Here is an 18,933-nt window from a genome sequence, read left to right as displayed (position 1 = left end):
TTCTTCCCCACCGAGGCCCTGGGCGACGTGTGCCAGCCGCTAGCCTCTCCACATCCCTTCTGCTCCTCCATCCAGCTGGCAGGGATTTGTTTTCTTCTTTCTGTCTCTTTCTCTTATGAGTGGAAGAAAGCAGTGCGCGAGGTGACATTGCAAAATCAGAAGGCTTCTTTTAGTTCTGTTTCAAAATTGTTCTGCAAACAGGTCTTCCCAGCTCAGACCGCGTAAATTAATACCCTCTGCCTGACAGCATAATCGCCTCTAGAGGTCTTACAAGCCCAGTTCAGCTCCCACCGACTTCAAAGCACCAGTTACATAAGCTTTCACCTAGACAGCGCCCGCGCTGATGCAGGGAAGGAATTAGAGGGATGGGAACAGACCAAACCAGGTGGAAGGAGCTTCAGTTCAGAGGACACTCCGCTGGGCCATGCCTGCCTGGGGGTGTGGATGCTCTGGGGGCTGGCAGGCAGGTTAGAGTGACAAGCAGGTACTGAGCTTTCACAAGAGCATGAAGGGGCTTTTTCAGAAATGTGGGGACATTTGTCCTTTGCCACCCATTATGGATGCCTAGAGATAATTCTAAGAGGGACCAAGACCTCAGGATGCTATTTCTTCATCTTGACAAAGCTCTGTCGTCATTTGTAATCTGATTTCTCCAGAATCATGACTTTATGCTGATGACTTTAGCTGGTGAAATCCTCTCAAGAGCAGCCACTGCTCCATATACCCCCACCCCCACCCACCGCATGAGGGGTCAGACTGGGAAAAGGCTGTTCCTCACAGCAGCAGAGCAGAGGCTGAGCAGATAGGTCTGAAAGATGCTGCTGTGGTGAATAGCCTGGCTGGGCTGGGTGTCACAATAAAACCTCTCCTCCTGGAAGCAGCTGGAGCTACAGGCTTGAGTTCCATGGTTCCTCCAAAGGCCTAGAAGCAGCTGTTTCGCACACAGACGCCTCTCCCGTCCTCTAAGCTTTGAGGCCACGGGAATGCGATCCTTGCCTGCTTCCCCGCTGTCCCTCCTCCTGGGCTTCAGAGACATGTTGGCCTGCCCCTACATAATCTCTCACCAGATCCGGACTCCCTTGCTTGCTTCCCACTCCCCCACCACACCTGGATCTCTGACCTGCCTTATCTTCTAGAGATGCAGAAGGTGCCGCGTGATTGTGGGCTGGCCGCGCGACCTCTGAGCCACAGTTCCTCATCAGAACAGGGCTGTCCCTGCCCCCGCTTCCGGCCTGCCCCTCGGCCTGGCGATGGTGCCCAGTGGAGAACGCCCCAGCCGTGTGCCTGCTCCTCCCACTCTGACCCAGTCCCTCTCGCTGCCTCCCCCAGGGACTGCATCATGCTCTGTTGCCTGAACAGCGGCACCAGCTTCGTGGCCGGGTTTGCCATTTTCTCTGTCCTGGGCTTCATGGCATACGAACAGGGGGTGCCTATTGCTGAGGTAGCAGAGTCAGGTAAGTTTGCCAGAGATGGGGGTGGCCTTGGGAGGTGATCATAAGCCAGGGTGGTCTCCATCTGCAGGGCTCAGGGCTCAGGAAGTGGCCCTACCAGTCACCCATGACCCAGGGTCCCAGGAGGGAAGCCTTGTTACCTTACTCCCTCCTGTACCCAGAGCATCCCATGTCTGCCAGTACTGTGTCTTTAATGTCACCCTACTTCACGCAATTCTCCCCAGTTCCTCCACGTCTCCCCACTGGCCTGGATAGCTACGGGAAAGCTTTAGCCAGCCTCCCTGCCTCCGTTCCCCTCTCCATCTCCTGCCCAAGTGCATTTTTCTGTACAGGCAAACTGTGTAATAAATAATGAAGGCTTAAATGAGCAAACAAGCCACCGATGGGGGCCACACTTGTAATCCCAGCTCTTGGGAGGCTGAGACAGGAGGATCACAGGTGTGCAGCCAGCCTCAGCAACTGAGGCCCTGAAACTTAGTGAGACCCTCTGGTGGTACACGTTTGTAATCCAGTACTCGGGAGCCTGGGACAGGAAGGTCGCAGGCTCAATCCTCCTGTCTCAGCCAGCCCCAGAGGCTCAGTGACACTCTCGGCAATTTAGTGAGACCCTGTTTTCAAATAAAAGATAAAATAGGTCTGGAGGTGTAACTCAAAGGCTCCTGGGTTTTATCTCCAATACCACAAAAAAGAGAGAGAGAAAGTAATAAAGAAGGAAAGGAAAGGAAAAGAAAGGAAAGGAAAGGAAAGGAAAGGAAGGAAGGAAGGAAGGAAGGAAGGAAGGAAGGAAGGAAGGATGGATTGAAGATTTGGGAGCTGGGTGTAGTGATGTACACTTGTAATCCCAGCACTTGGGAGGCTGAGACAGGAGGATCACAGGTTTGCAGCCAGCCTCAGCTGCTTGGAGCCTCTGCAACTTAGTGAGACCCTGTTTCAAAATAAAGAACAAAAAACTGGGGCTAGGGGTGTATTTTGGAGATAGAATGCCCCCTGGGTTCTGTACCCAGTACTGTAAATAAATAAATAAGCAAACAAGGGTCTAATGATATTTTTAAAGGTTTAAATATAAAAGTAACCATTGAGTCAGGTACAGGGGTTAATGCCTATAATTTCAGTGCTTGGAAGACTAAGACAGGAGGATCACAGGTTTGAGACCAGCCTCAGCAATTTAGTGAAGCCCTCAGCAATGTACGAAGACCTTGTTTCAAATCAAAAATAAAAATATAAAGGAATGATGTGTAGCTCAGAGATAGGGTGTTCCTGGTTCCATCGCCAGTAGAAAAAAAGAAAGGGACAAGTCAGGCGTGGTGGCTCACGCTTGTATTCCCAGTACTCGGGGGGCTGAGACAGAAGGATTGCAGGTTTGCAGCCAGCCTCAGCCACTTAGTGAGGCCCTTCACAACTCAGTGAGACCCTGTTTCAAAATAAAGAATGAAAAATGGGACTGGGGGTGTACCTCAGAGGTAGAGCGCCCCTGGGTTCCATCCCCAGTACCAAATACTACTACTACTACTACTACTAATAATAATAATAATAATATAGTAACAATAACGACAATCATGCCAACAGAGTGAGGGCTGGACCCCACGCAGCACTCTCCTCTCTCTTCCTCCCAGGCCCCGGCCTAGCCTTCATCGCCTACCCCAAGGCTGTCACCATGATGCCCCTCTCCCCGCTGTGGGCCACCTTATTCTTTATGATGCTCATCTTCCTGGGCCTGGACAGCCAGGTAAGGGGTCCAGGAGATCGGGGCCAAGTTGGGGCCGGGAAGCCAAGCACTACTGTACTTGAGGATCGGCTCCTGGGCGAAGCCTCTGCCTCCTGACCCTGGAGAGCCACCCAGCACCCCACCCCTCCTCCCGCTGCCCTCTGCGGTCCCTGCGTGCACACACGCTGCCCGGGCCTCTCAACACTTCCCACTGCTCTCCTTCCTAGGGATTCCTAATCCCCATGTCGTTTTAAATGCCCTGAATACTTCCCTTCTATTATACTGTTCCTGCCCCACAGCACCATCTGGCAAAGCAGAGTCACTCCTGGGGGCGGGGGCTATGGCTCAGGTCACCCAGGGTCCCACATGTCCCTGTCTGGCCCACATCACCGAGGCCTGGGGGCATGGGAAAGCACCTCCTCTTCCTCCCTCCATCCGTGTCAGGGGTGCCCAGGCTCCCCGAAGGCCTCCAGGCGGCCCCTGCTCCCCTGGTGCAGACGCGCAGTGAGAGCCAGCAGTTTCCCAGCATGCTCATCTTTTTCCCAGCATGCTCATCTTTTCTTCCGTGGTGCCCCACTAAGCCTTCAACCCAGCCACGTCCAGTTTCACCCCTGAGCTGAATTGAGCTGAGCTGAGCTGAGCTGCTCGCTCGAAGCTGCTAAGCCGCCCTGCTGAAGCGCCCGGTGCTTCTGCTGATAATCTCCTGTTCCTTATTGCGGCTGAGGCCTGGGAGGGATCCGGGCTCAGCAGCTGATGCGTGACAGGCCAGGACAGCTGGATGGCGGGGGAGGCGGAGCTGGGTAGCCTTCTTAGGTGGTCGTCAGGATGGTCATAGGGGCCAGGACCCCATTCCTTGTGCACACTGTACAGAAGAAACCAAGGCTCGGAGAGGCTGAGCAATGATCTGGAAAGCGCATGCAGGTCCCTCTGCCTCTTAGCCGCTCGCTCCTACACCCCACCCTCTCCATCCTGGGAGAACGGCTGCCTTGACTCCTCCTCCCCTTGGGCCCTGCAGAAAGGAAGCCATATGACCCCCTGTGGAGGTAGACAGGGCGGGATGTGATCATGTGATCCCAGAACGCAGACCCCTGCCCGCTGCTGCGACCTTAGGACAGTCCTGTCTCTTCTCTGTGCTTCCTTCCCCTTCTCTACACAGCCCAGATAAAAGTAACTTTTCAGAGACGGAAGAAGTGAGTTATAAAGGAATTAAGGCCACGAAGTGGCTCCAGGAGAGGAAATCCACCAACAGAGTGACCAGCAAGCAGACCCGTTACTCCCCCACACCCACCCGCCTCTTAAGGAGTGCAGCCCAGTGGCCAAAGCCCAGCCTAGGGGCAAGGCTGTCTCTCAGGGCCCGTGTAGCCTGGAGCACAGTATTTCACCCCTCTGCCTCCATGTCCTCATTAAGAAACGGGGATAATAATAGTGTGTACCACCCGGCGATTCAATCAATTAATACACGGTAATTGCTCAGCACAGGGCCTGGCATGTGGAAAGCACCCTGAGTTTGCTATTATCAGTACTATTATTAGTACAATCATTTGCCAAGCATTCTCTGTGCATCTCTGTGCGCCAGGGCCCCTGCGCCAGATCCTGGAAATAGATGAAAATGACACGGCCCCCTGCCCTCCAGGTGCCATTTTCTTATCAGGTGACAAATATAGCCAAGGACCCGCAAGATGAGGAATGGAGCGAGGAGGAGCGGCCAGGAAGCCTTCTGCAGATCTGTTCCCAGTGCTGTCACCATGCTGGAATAGTTAGGCTGGGTGTTGACGGGTGGGTAGGAGTTAAGCCTGGCTGTGCTCAGGTGATTAGTGGCTCAAACGCAGCCATCAGTACCTGCCCACAGGACCCCAGGGACTCTCCCAGAAGAAGCAGCAGAACTGGGTGCGGTCTTAGCTTGACTGCCCCCACCTAGCAGAGGGGTGCTTGGTTACCAGAAGCAGACAGTAGGGAACTATCCCAGGCCTGAAGGTCACAGACACTGACTGGAGCCTGCCAGCCGCAGACTCCCGGGCTCCCGGGACAGTGAGTGAGACCCCTGCCTTGCCTCAGGGCAGGGCCTGGGTCTCGTTCAAATTGCTAGCTGCTGAACAGGGGCAGGCACATAGGCAGGTGTCAATATAGTGCATGCTGAGCTACCTGGGGCAGGTTACCTCCCCTCTCCGAGCATTTCATCCCTGTCTACTGAATGGGCATACCACTTCTGCTAGTGCTAGGATTGATGCGATTCCTGGGCCCTCCATCCCTGTGGGAATGAAGACTGAGGCCAGTGGGCAGGAAGCCCAGGGCTGGGCCTTCTGATGTCACCCAGAGCCAGGGCCACAGGAATGGGCTTTTTCTCACGCCATTGCTTCTCCACATCCAGTTCGTGTGTGTGGAAAGCCTGGTGACCGCCGTGGTGGACATGTACCCCAAGGTCTTCCGGCGGGGCTACCGGCGGGAGTTGCTCATCCTGGCCCTGTCTATCATCTCCTATTTCCTAGGCCTCGTGATGTTGACGGAGGTGAGTGGGCTGGCGCATGCACGGCGTGGGTGGGTGGCCTGACCTCCTGTCCCGCCTCTGAACCTGAGTGGCTGGAGAACAGGCAGGTCAGTAGGGTCTCGGCACTGCTTCCTGTTCTTCCTGTGGACCATCACGAGAGTAGAATGGTTTTCCTGCTCCTTCTGATAGGCATCGTGAGAATGGAATGAACGCTCTCCTTTTGCCACCGAGCCTCGTGTGGGCCAGGGAGGGCTTGGCGCACAGCGGCGGCTCTTGCTACCAGAGGAGAATAAAACTTGTAAAGACAACATTGGGGTTTTCTGGTTATCATGGGTATGTGACCGCCTGGGCCTCCACGAGTAGCTTCCAGGGGAAGAGGGCAATGTCTTCTACTGCCCCCCCCAAAACGGTTGCCTGTCACAATTCAAAGCAGCTTTTCTGGGGCATCCCCGGGAGTAGGCACCTGTGATGATGTGTACCCCACTTACTGTCCTGGGCCTGCAGGAAGGGTTCTCCATGCCCTCCCCAAGAAGTCCGTCACCAGAAGTAAGTCGTGTTCCTGGCCCCTCCGGCTGAATACCTTCTGGAGTATCTAGGGAAGGTGACACTGGACATCTTCCTCCCACACACACCAAGATCATTAATTTCTTAAGAAAACCGTTGCTGAGATACAAGAAGAGGCTTTTTAAGAGACGTGGAAAGGTGGGAGCTCTGAATCAATCAAGGCAGCTGATGTGAAACTGAGGTCAGCCTAGAAAGAGATCTGGCAGCTGCCGCCCTGTTGAACCTGCAGATCCGCCCCTCCCGGCTCCCACCCACCTCCCTTCCCCGCAGTGAACCCTGAACCTTCAAGGGCTCCGTCTTCAGACATCACCTCCGTGAAGATCGGAGCCGCCCTGGTCCAGCCTGGTGGGTGGCCGGCGTTGCCACCGCTCCTGGTCACTGTCACTTTAATGAGGGTGCTCAGCAGCATTTGAGCAGAGGAGTGGGCCGAGTCCCTGTCCCACTCACCTCCTCCTCCACCCCACAGGGGACAGGCCTGCAGTCAGTGCAGCCTCATTAAGCGCCATTAATTACACAGAGTAGAGGCTTTTGTTGCACACAGATTGGGGGGTGAGCCCCACATTCAAAAGAGGCTTCCCGGGAAAAGTTGCAAGAGTGGATCCCAGCAGAGGCATCGCTGGCTTGCAGGACTGCCTGCCTCGTTGCCCCATCCACAGATCCCCAGGGGCCATCAGGGCGCAGCCCTGAAAGAGAGGGCTGCAGCCGAAAGAGAGACTCCGCCTCTCCCCTGGGGACAGGTCTGCAAGCAGTTGCACCCGCCGGGAGAGTTCAAATCGCCAAAGGGCTGTGTCTGCCTCAGCCTGCACCGCAATCAATGACTGGATCTTCCTCGTTTGTACAGATTTAGAGCTCAGCACCTGGGAGAACGTAGACCACCAATTTCTTTCTGTTTTCTGAGGCAGTGTGGTGGGTTGTTGACCCTTGGCTCTGTGGTCAGGCCGCCGGAGTTTGAGCCATAGACCCTCAGCTAGCTGGCTGATGACCTGCAGGCGGGATTTACACTACCCATGCCTGTTTGCCCTTCTAGCCGCTGGAAGAACAGTAGTGCATGAAAAGGACTGGCAAGGGGGTTCAGATACAAGAAGCAGAGCCAGGCATGGTGGTGCAGTCCTGAATCCCAGTACGAGGGAGGCTGAGACAAGATTACAAGTTTGGGACCATCCTCAGCAACTTAGCGAGACTCAGTTCCAAAATAAAAAATAAAACGGGCTGGGGCTGAAGCTCAGAGGTAGAATGCACTTGTGTTCAATCCCCAGTAACACACACACACACACACACACACACACACACACACAACAAAGACCCTTAACCAGCATTCAAGTACATGCTTTGGCAAAGGACATTGCTATGGGTCACATATATGGCAGAAATCTCCTAAGACTGTTTTGCCTGCTGACGTAGCTATCTCAGTTTATAAGATATTCACAAACCAATGCAATTTCTTAATGATATGTTTCTCAAAGCACAACGCCATCCTAATGATGTTTGACTGCACCAGGCTGATTTGTACTGTTTCTTGTACAAATCAGGGGGGTTAGGAAAGGGTGTGTTAAGTTTAAATTCAGAAAGCCACAACCAGCCGGGCGTGGTGGCGCACGCTTGTAATCCCCGCGCTTGGGAGGCAGAGACAGGAGGATCGCGCAGGTTCGAAGCCAGCCGCACGCTGACTTAGGAGACCCTGTTTCCAAATAAAAATGTAGAAATAGGTCTGGGAGTGTAGCCTGGAGGTAGAAGGGCTTCCAGGAACCCCAGTACCACCAAAAAGAAGAAAAAAGAAAGCCACACCCAACTGTTAGACACAAGTGAGGCCCTAGATCTGCTCCTGATTCTCCCAAACCCCAGCATCCACTGCTGTCACAGAACAGAGGCTTTGGGTCACATGTGGCCCAAGATCAGTTTGGTTTTGCTCTTGCTGTGGACTTTTTGTTTTGTTTTGGTTTGGTTTTTGTTTGATTTTTGGGCTTTTATTTTGTTTTCATTTTGGAAGGTAGGGGTTGTTCTTGTTTTGTTTTGTTTGGGGTTTGGGGGGAGATTTTTGTGGGGGTTTTTGGTATTGGGGATTGAACCTAGGAGCATTCTACCTGTGAATGCCCCCCCAAGCCCTATTTTATTTATTTGGAAATAGGGCCTTACGAAGTTGCTGAGGCTGACCAGCCTCCCTGCCTCAGCCTCCCAAGTACTAGGATTGCAAGAATGCACCACCACACCTGGCTCTCACTGTGGCATTTTAATACTTGAAGTCACCAAAAATTAAAAAGAACCTCCCCCCCAGGAAACCCGAATTTCTGGTGTCTTCTAGAAAATCCGCAGCTCTGGTTTCACCACTACATTCCCCAAAAACATCCACCAGAGAGATTGTCAGAGAAGGCTTGAGGCAGTTGCTCTGAGCTCTGAAGGAACTCCTAAGTGAGTGGCGAGGCGGTCCCTCAGTGTCTGCAGGAGGTGGCTGGGGCACAGGGCGGATGAGGCCAGGAGGAGGCAGGAGCAGTTGCCCTGGCTCTCAGGTTGAAAGGAGCCCAAGGGTGACTTCAAACCACACAGTGACATGGTAGGCAGGTTCCTGGGAAAGCTGAAATGCAGGATTGGCGGCAGTGATGCTGGAGGCAGGGAGGCTGGTCAGGAGGCCGCTGCAGCCATCGGGGAGAGGTGCTGAGGCCGCCCAACCTCAGCTGATTTGTGGCGTAGCCCCTGGCACTTGGGAAGCTTGGACAGGAAGGGCTGAGACAGCACAGACCATCCACCATCCCAGCAACCCACAGAGGACGGGGTCTTGGGGCTCCCAGGTGCGGGACGAGCAGAGGGCCCTGCCGGGGGCCCGCCGGCTGACCTCTGCCCTGTGTGTGTGTCTGTCTCCGCGTCTGTCCGCTGCCGCAGGGGGGCATGTACATCTTCCAGCTCTTCGACTCCTATGCCGCCAGTGGGATGTGCCTCCTCTTCGTGGCCATCTTTGAGTGCGTCTGCATCGGCTGGGTGTACGGTGAGTCCAAGTCGGGCGTCCGCACCCCAGATCTCCACGGCTTACCTCCATCGGCATTGGCCTCCGCCGCCGCCGCCGCCGCCGCCTCCTCCTCCTCCTCCTCCTCCTCCTCCTCCTCCTCCTCCTCCTCCTCCTCTTTGGTGACTTCTTGATCCCTTTCTACTCTTGGGATACCTTCCTGCTTCGACATCCCGCAGTACAAGGAGGGTTTCTGGGCCCAGCCACTGTGACGAGGGGCCAATCCTTCTGCCCCAAGCCTCAGTTTCTCCCTCTGTGAAATGAATCAGGCATCACTTTGTTTCTGAGCAGGAGACATTGTAGGCAAAATGGTCAGCAGCGGACACCTGCCTCTGGTCCTCCTGTTCCGTCCGCCACCAGGGGTGAGGTTGCCAGGCTCAGGGACAGCCGGGCTAGAGCCACCCTGCTCATCCGCAGCCTGCCCAAGCCCTCGCCTTCAGAACCCAGCCCCTTGCTGCAACTGACCTTCCAGAGGCACCACCACCCCTTCTCTGGAATCTCCTCACCGTTTTCTGGGCCTGGCTGCCCAAGGCAGGATTCTTCCTGATACCAGGACAGCATCCCTGTTACTGCAGCTTATTTTAAAACCTCACTGACTATTAGTCAGCCTGTATCACTGTAACAGAATGCCTGAGTCAGGTTACCAATGAAGTAAAGACAAGTTTGAGTTGACCAAATTATGTATGTACATGTACAAATATGTAACCTATAATCCCACTATTGGAGATAATCATAAAGTACCAATAAAAATTTCAGTTTAATATAAAAAGAAGAGAGAGAAGACAAAGAGGAAGGCAAAAGAAGAGAAGGTGGGGGAAGAGGAGAGGAGAGGCCAGGCATGTTGGCACAAGCCTGTAATCTCAGTACTCTGAAGGCTGAGAAAGGGGAATCACAGGACTGAGACCAGCCTTAGCAACCTAGAGAGGCCCTCAGCAACTTAGCTGTTTCAAAATAAAACGGGCTGAAGGTATATATCAGAGATAGAGTGCTCCTGGGTTCATTCCCTAGTACCACAGACTAGTAGTAGTAGTAGTAATAGTAGTAGTAGTAGAGATAATAATAATAATAACAATAATAATAATAATGCTTTTTTAATGAGGTCCCTGCTGTAATTCCTCCATCCCAGGCTGGAGTCAACAAACACTCCCAGCCTCTCCTCATACTTGTGGCCCATGTCTTTTATTCTGCACAGGAAGCAACCGGTTCTATGACAACATCGAGGACATGATTGGCTACCGGCCATTGGCACTCATCAAATGGTGCTGGAAGGTCGTGACCCCTGGGATCTGTGCGGTAAGGGCTCCCATGAACACCACACTCCCAGTATTCCACTTCACAGCAGCCCCCAGCCCAGCCCAGCCGAGGCTACAGGTGGTGGCGATAAGAGGTGTGTCCCTGTGGGTCTGAACTTCCAAACACCTCATAAATCTGGGGTCACAGGGCTGGGCTCAGGGATTGGCACAGGGGCCTCGCTCAGATGTCAGCTCCGCCTTCAAGTTTCTGGGGGACCCTGAGCCGATCTGCTGCCTCTCAGGGCCCAGAGTCTCTGCACACAGTGGGTGCTGGATCTGCCTCAGTGGGGCCAAGAATGATGTGCTCCAGAAGGAAGTGCAGCATTGAGACTACCCCAAGAAAGAAGTAAGAGAAGCCAAGAGCTCCATCTGGGCAGGTCAGGGGTGCACTCCTGTGATCCCAAAAGCTCCATCTGGGCAGGTCAGGGGTGCACACCTGTGATCCCAAAAGCTCCATCTGGGCAGGTCAGGGGTGCACTCCTGTGATCCCAAAAGCTCCATCTGGGCAGGTCAGGGGTGCACTCCTGTGATCCCAGGACTTAGGAGACTGAGACGGGAGGATTAGTTTGAGGCCAGCCTCAGCAACTTAGGGAGATCCCGTTTCAAAATAAAAAAATAATGCCAGGCGCGTGGCGCACAAATAGGTCTGGGTGTGTGGCACAGTAGTCGGTCCCTGCGTTCCATTCCCAGTACCACTAAAATAAAATAAACTGTGGATGAAGAAGAAGAGACCATAGATGAGCAAATGGGGCGGGCTAACTGAGGGACTGGAGGGAGGAGAGGAGCATTTCCTTGTGTGTGTGATGTGCATCCACACGTCAGAGTCAGTCACTGCACCTCACACGAGGAGGAGGAGGAGGAGGGAGGGGCGAGAACCGGGGAAGGGCTAAATGGTGCCGTGTGCATGTGTGCCTCCACCATCTCGTAGCCCATGAAGATGTATGACTACAACACCCCAACCACAAAAAATAAAGCCAAAATATATGTAACTTCAAAACGAAGTAAGTAAATAAAAAGGGCTGGGGTTGTAGCCCTGAGGTAGAATGCCCCGGGATTCAGTCCCCAGTACCCCCAAAGAAGTTTCTAACTGGGGAGACGGCGGAGGGTCCCGGGGCCCTGGAAACCACCCAGGCTGCATTGGCTTGGCTCACTGTGGACCGCGGTGTCTCACCAGGGCATCTTCATCTTCTTCCTGGTCAAGTACAAGCCGCTCAAGTACAACAACGTGTACACCTACCCGGCCTGGGGCTACGGCATCGGCTGGCTCATGGCCCTGTCCTCGATGCTCTGCATTCCGCTCTGGATCTTCATCAAGGTGTGGAAGACTGAGGGCACGCTACCCGAGGTGAGACGGCCCGGGCAGGGCACAGGGAGGCCCGGGGGTGGGCCCCTCCGCGTCCCCACACACTCGCCTGGACCACGGTGTGACGAGACATGTCCCCCCCGTCACCGGAGCGAGCCAGGCCTGGCCGCCGTTCACCATGGCGACTGTGCCGCCCGTGTCACTGTGAGAGGCAGGCTGTGCGCCCAGCCTCAGTTTCCCTATCTGTAAAACGGGACACTGGCAGTTCTGGGCTTAGCAAGGTTCCAAGGACTCGAGAATTCATAGGGGAAAGCACTTCCCCCACGACCTGGACCAGGGCTCAGCAAGCATCAGTTGCACTTACTCTGCTGTTAATCCCGTTCTTTGGGGTGTTTGGGGACACCTGTCCAGTGTCAGGCTTCAAGCTGCAGGATCTTGTCCTGCTTGGGGAAAACCCAGGCGATAGGCCTTGTCTTCTACATTTAACCTGTGAGGAAGGCAATGCTCAGAGAAGGGAAGTCTCTCTCCTGAGATCACACACCCAAAAGTTAGCAGACCGGTGTGGGTTTTGTTTTTGCTTTTGTGGTACTGGGAATGGAACCCACAGACCTTCTACCTCCGGGCCACACCCTCAGACCTATTTTATTTCTTTATTTTGAAACAGGGTCTCCCTAAGTTGCAGAGGGCCTCACTGAGTTGTTGAGGCTGGCCATGAACCTGTGATCCTCCTGTCTCAGCCTCCCTGTAAAGTACTGGGATTACAAGTATGCACCGTCATAGCCAGCTAGCAGAGCAGTGTAAAAACAGTTTTATCGCTGGGCTTGGTGTTGCATGCCTATAATCGCAGTACTTGGAAGGCTGAGACAGGAGGATTGCAGGTTTGAAGACAGCCTCAACAAGTAGTGAGAATATCATCAACCTAGCAAGATACTGCTTTAAAATAAAAATAAAATAGGGCTGAGGGTATAATCCAGAGGTAGAATGTCCCAAGGCTCAATCCTTAGTACCACAAATAAATAAATGAGTGAATAAATAAATAAATAAAAACAATTTAATCAAATTATGTTTTTGTTTTGTTTTGTTTTTGTGGCACTGGGGATTGAACCCAGAGGCATTCTACCCTCAAGCTACACCCTCAGCCCAAATTTATTTCTTATTTGGAATCAAGGTCTCACTTTGTTGCCGAGGGCCTCACTAAGTTTCCAAGGCTGGCTTTGAACCTAAGATTCTCCTGCCTCAGCCGCTCAAATACTGGGATTACAGGCCTGTCCCAATACACCCAGCTCAAAGTATGTTTTATATATCATAAAGTTTATTAATTTCACCTATACAATTTAATACTATTTTAGCAACTTTCCACATAGAACAGTTATGACAAGTCAGTTGTAGAACATCTTATTCATTCATTTATTTATTTATTTATTTATTTATTTATTTATTTATTTATTTTGTGGTACTAGGGGTTGAGCCCAGGGATAGTCGACCTTTGAGCTCTACCAGCCCTATTTTATCTCTTTATTTGGAAACATGATTCTCACTGAGTTGCTGAGGGCCTCAAACCTGCTGTCCTCTTATCTCAGCCTTCAAAGTATTGGGATTGCAGGTGTGCGCCACCTTGCCTAGCAGTTGTAGAACATCATTTTCTCTTTTTTTTTTTTCCTTTTTTTTTTTTTTTTTTTGGTGGTACTGGGGGTGTAACCCAGGGACATTGTGCCTCCGAGCAACACCTCCAGCCCTACTTTTTAGTCTTTTTATTTTTGAAACAGGGTCTCACTAAGTTGCAAAGGGCCTCGCTAAGTAGCTGAGGCTATCCGCAAACCGGGATCCTCCAGTCTCTGCCTCCTGAATGCTGGGATTACAAGCATATGCCACCACGTCTGACATAGAACATTTTATCACTTTCATAAAAGATCAGCCATGCACATTCAGTTAGCCCTGTTCCCACCCCAGACAACCAGGAACCCACTTTCTATTTCTGTGGATTCGTGAGTACTGAGCACTTCCTCTAATGCAGTCATGCAGCGTGTGGTCTCTTGTTCGCTGAATGAACTTTAACCAAGCTCATCAGATTCCTGGGGACACGTCCTCTACTCTCCCTGGCTAGTCAGATGGTTGGCGTTGGTTTCTGCTTACTAAGCAGACATTGGGGGTTTTGCTGTGCACTCCAGTGTCCTACACTGTCCACAAATCCCAAGTCATTCAATCCTCATAGCATTCCTGCCAGGTGATACTCATACAGAAGAGGAAACTGAGTCACGGGGACATGATGCAGCTCGGCCAAAGGCACGCGTGCCTTGGCCAAGGGCACACAAGTCCAGTCTTATCCCCTGAGCTTCGTGCCTCCGCCCACCGCTGTGGCTGACCTGGCCGCGCTGTCACAGGCCCACATTGCACGGATGGCAGGTGTTGGCCTTTGTCTCTAGGCCAAGGCCAGAGGGAAACAGGAGCAGGAGGTAAATGTGCAGACACTGAAATGCAAGTAACGGCTCAGAGTTGGCTTCACTCAGCCCAGCTGTTCACAGAGGGTCCTGGGCTCCAGAAATAGCCATGTGTCCATCCAGAAGGAGTTAGCCAGGACAGAGGGGCCCTTTACCAAGCTGCTCCTGCCCCAGAGTGGGCCTGTGGGGACATTGGTTAAGGGTAATTGATCTGTTTCAAATAAAAGACAAAAAGGGCTGGGGGTATGGCTCTGTCTGGGACCAAACATGTCCAAAGGGGAGCAGCCCTGGGGCTTTAAAAGCTCACCCACCACCCAGACTTCCAGGTGGGCTGTGGGTGTTCAGAAGTGTCTGCTGTCTCCTACTGAAACTCCCAGACATTATGTCAGGCATGATGTGGGTGTATGTGGGGGCCCTTTCCCTAAACTTCCTCCATCTACCGAAGCCCACACCCCTGTCAACCTGACCCAGACAGCAAAGAGAAGAAATTCTTTACTGGGAATGGGATGGGTACTGGGGATTGAACGCAGGGTCATTCTTTCCTCAAACTACAACCCCTAGCCCTTTTGATTTTGAAACAGAGTCTCCCTAAGTTGCTGACTCTGGCCTCGAACCTGTGATCCTCCTGCCTCTGCCTCCCCAGTCCTGGGATTACAGGTGTGAGCCACCACACCCAGCGAATGAGATCACATATTTTGGAAGTGATCAGAACTGCCTCCCAGGCCCTCCTCACCTGGACACCTTGCGCAAGCTCACGCACCTCCCTGAGCTTCAGTTCCCACAGAGCTTCTGCCACCGACAGGAAGCATCTAGAAGGGAAATAGGGTCGGCAGAACTGCCCCAAAGAAAGACCGGCTAACAGAAGTACACATCAGAGTGGTGGCCGGTCAACCCCCAGCCGCGTGGTAATGCTCAGCAGCAGGTGCCTTTTACCGACAAGGAAACTGAGGCACGGGGAGGTTAAGTTTCCTGCCTGTGGGAGGTGGTGGAGCCAGACACCAGGGCTCTAAACCCTAATCTAGCTCAAGAGCCAGCCGCAGTGCCTGGCACGCAGCAGCACCTGTCCATCAACACTGGTGAGTCTGCCCGCTAACCCTACCTGGGCACTCTAGGTTGGTGTCAGGGTCTGAAAGAAAAGACAGAGCTTGATCTGGAGTGCCTGGCCACCCCAAAGTCTTGCAGCCCTTCTTGGAGAAGAGTTTATACTCAGAAAGGGGCTCCCAACTCCGGGCTGATGTAAGGGCCCCACATTGGGAGAGGGAACGACACCGGGTCATTCATGGCCAGCCCCCCACCGCTCTGTAAAGCTGCACACATTGGGGATAGAGATCGTGTTTCTGCCTTTGAGCACTGTGCAAGGAGTTTGTTACACACTTACACACTGCCCTGAAAGGTGGCAGCACAAGGATACCCTTTGGGGGGACAGCTGCCCCCCTTCTTGTGGTCCTAGGGATTGAACCCAGGGATGCTTGACCTCCGAGCCATACCCCCACCCCTTTTTGTCTTTTATTTGAAACAGGGTCTCGCTAAGCTGCTGAGTGCCTTGCCAAGTTGCCTAGGCTGGCCTTAGTCCTGTATCAGTCTCCTAAGTACTGGGATTGCCAGTCTGAGCCACCTGTGCGCCCGGCAATAGGCACCCATGCATTCAGAGGTCACGGTGTCGGTGGCCTTAGAGCTGCCTCACCTCCCACAGCAGCCAGTCCTGGAAGGAACTGTCACCCCACTTCACAGGTCAGGGAAGCGCGGCTCACAGAGGGTGACTTGCCTTGCACAGCTGGCAAGGGGCCGGCAGCTACTGAAACCACTTCTCCATCCTGACCAGAGGCCAGGCCCTTCTGCACTAACGCCAGGAATGGGGGCTTCTGTTGTCCTCACTGTCCAGAGGAGGAAACAGATTCAGGGGATCGATGCGTGGTCCAGCACAGGGTGGTTAGGGAGAGTCGGGGCCTGGCCCCTGGCCTGAGGATTTCACAGTGCCAGTGTGCACCCGTGTAGCAGGGAGCCACGGCAGCTCACCTGGCCCCCGTCCCCACCCCCACCCCCCTTGCTCACGGCTGTCTTCCTCCTCACTATCTAGCGATTCCGGAAGTTGACGGTCCCCAGTGCTGATCTGAAGATGCGGGGCAAGCTCGGGGCCAGCCCACGGACGGTGACGGTTAATGACTGTGACGCCAAGCTCAAGGGCGACGGCTCCATCGCCACCATCACAGAGAAGGAGACGCACTTCTGAGCCGCCGCCGCCACCTCCGCACTCTCCTTCCTCGTCCTCCCCCGTGTGTATAAATGAAAACCCGAAACGCGTACTTCTCCTAACGGTAGGGGCTTGCTTGTTTCGCACAGGAGGTATTAACAAGTTAATTTCCAGCTCTTTCGAAGCTACACCCCCTCCCCCGCCCCGGCCCCCAGTGATCATGGAAGTATCCGCTGCAAGGAGATAATACTGTACAGTGACTAGCAAATCCTTCACGCCCTAGGGTGGTTTTAATCAGTGTTTTCTAGGGGTTAGTGTATCATATTGTAAAACTTTTATACTTGGGTTCTGGGCAGGTGAGGTGGGAGCAACACCTGGCCTCCTCTGTCAGCTCTTAACTCACTGCTTCACCACACCCCGCCTTTGCCCTGGCTGTCAGCAGCCACCCTCCAATTTGCCCTGGGGACACTTTTTTTCTTTTTTTTTTGAACCTTCCCTTTATAAGCAACAGGAGGTTTGCAAACTGCAGGGTTCCTTGGCAGAGCAGAAAATGTGCCACCAGCCTCAGACTCCTGGGTTGTAGGACCCCCCCTCTGGCATGATCCCACAAAGTGACCTTGGGTGCCCCTTTCCCCTCCCTAGGCCTCAGTTTCTGCATCTCCCAAACTGGGGGATGAGCTAGAGTGGGTGATCTCTCCCCGCTGCCTCATGAAGCTGCGGTTGACCAAGGCTTCTCGAAAGCCTCGCTGGGGCCTCATCCCTGCTCTGCCTGCCGGTCCTCCGCCCCCGCGTATTCAAAACCAGATATGCCGCTAGCAGTAGCACACCCTGTAATCCCAGGACTGGGAAGACTGAGAAAGGAGGATTGCAGGTTCGAGGTCAGCCTCTGCAACTTCACGAGACCCTGTTTCAAAATAAAAAGAAATAATAAAATAGGTCTGGGGGTGTCAGTTTGAGGCAGAGCATCCCTGAGTTCAGTCCCCAGGAACGAATGAACACACACACAACACACACACACACTCCCCAAAACTCTACTTTTATCTCATTCCTGCTTCCTGCAGACCAACCGGTCCCTGGCCCTGTGGCAGTGACCCTCTCTTGGGTCCCCCTTGTCTCCTAGTCCCCTGCTCTGTCCCTCTGTCCCGGGCAGGACTGGCTGCAGTGGCTGTGGGGCTGGTTGTCTGGGTCAGGAAGCCGCTCTCCCTTCCCCTTGTGGCCAGGGCCCCTGCAGCATCCCATGCGGGGCCTGGAGCTGACCCTGGCTGTCCACTGCCCTCCGTCCCTCCTGCCTGTCCTGGCAGAGCCTGTTTGAGGCTCCTTCCCTGTCCTCTCTGTGGGCCAATGGAGCGCCCACACTGCCCCTCACCTGGGCGCAGTGGCCCCGGGTCTGAGCGAGGGCCTGGCCGCAGCCCTCTCTGGCCAGCACTTCTCTTCCTCATCTGTTGGATCTCACTGCAACCTCTGCCTCGGCTTCTGAGCTGCTGGAGGTAGGAAGCTTACTCTTTTCCCTTTTCACGGAGATCCCCAACATTGGATGTGGAAACAAGAGCTTCCTCCAAACTTCATCTTCCTACAGGGGAGATGTTCACATGATCCAGCCACCCCAGAGTTTCCAAACTCCCACTTCTCTGCTCTGACCAGCCCCCACCTGAAGCCCCTGAGTTTGATCAGAGGGATGCCCAGCCCCGCCCCTCGTTCTGGTGTCCCTCCTATGTACAGGGCCCGGGCTGCTCAGTAACCACGGATCGGCCAGCGTCGTCCTGGCTGTGTGGCCCAGTGGGCCCAGGAAGATGGCCCGCGCTCTGGGCCTGGGCTGCTCTCCTCCCAGCAGGCCCCGGGGCGGGACACCCCTGCTGCTACCTGTTCACTGCCAGCTCCCTCGCAGACCCACAGACAGCCCCAGTCTGCATCTGCAGATGTGCCATGGCACCTGCGGCACTGGGCCCTCTCACCCACTCACAGGGGAGGGGCCGTGGGGTTTTTTTGTAATTTCCTACTAGTATTCGGATAACTTTTGGGGGGTGGGGAGGGCAGCGTGGGGGTGGGGAGAATGTATCGTTGTGATGACTCTTTTGATATTCACTAGAAACCATATATCCTTTCCAAGCTATTTACGATATTATTAAAAATGGAAAAGGTTGTACTGTTTTGCACAATGAACGTTTTTATTGGGGATTCAAAGGGCTAAAGCCTGTCTGCTTACTCATTTTTAAAATTAAAGACGTGAACAAACTACCATGTGCCTGTTCCCAGCAGGGTGGTGTTCTTTGGGTTTTTTTTCCTGGTTTCTTTTGTCTTGTGCCTTCTTGATTTGCCTGCAAAACTATCTTGGCTCTCTATATGGAGGTTGTGGTCTTAACTCAGCACTACAAATTGGAGGTAAGTTGGAAGTGACAGGGTTGCAGGAGCCCCGTTCTGTTCACATATTCACTGTGGAGTACATACTGTCTGCTTTACAGAAGCAGGTATTCACCTTTTGCCTCGTATGGACTAGGTATTTTATATAAGT

General features: G+C 53.5%; 1 protein-coding gene across 1 annotated transcript in view; it reads left to right on the top strand.

Moving 5' to 3' along the window:
* Positions 1-16,463, top strand: part of SLC6A11 (solute carrier family 6 member 11) — a gene marked incomplete at both ends in the record, with an annotated part of 99,397 nt that extends 82,934 nt beyond the window's left edge. Inside the window, 7 exons of the mRNA XM_080718118.1 lie at positions 1,330-1,454; positions 3,065-3,177; positions 5,525-5,662; positions 9,080-9,182; positions 10,393-10,493; positions 11,667-11,837; positions 16,311-16,463. Of these exons, the coding sequence (XP_080574244.1) occupies positions 1,330-1,454; positions 3,065-3,177; positions 5,525-5,662; positions 9,080-9,182; positions 10,393-10,493; positions 11,667-11,837; positions 16,311-16,463 (904 nt within the window). The remainder of the gene's footprint in view (positions 1-1,329; positions 1,455-3,064; positions 3,178-5,524; positions 5,663-9,079; positions 9,183-10,392; positions 10,494-11,666; positions 11,838-16,310) is intronic.
* Positions 16,464-18,933: the final 2,470 nt, after the last annotated feature.

The sequence above is a fragment of the Muscardinus avellanarius genome (assembly GCF_963383645.1).
Source record: "Muscardinus avellanarius genome assembly, chromosome: 22".
Taxonomy (NCBI): Eukaryota; Metazoa; Chordata; class Mammalia; order Rodentia; family Gliridae; genus Muscardinus; species Muscardinus avellanarius.
This window is presented reverse-complemented; position numbering and strand designations above follow the sequence as displayed.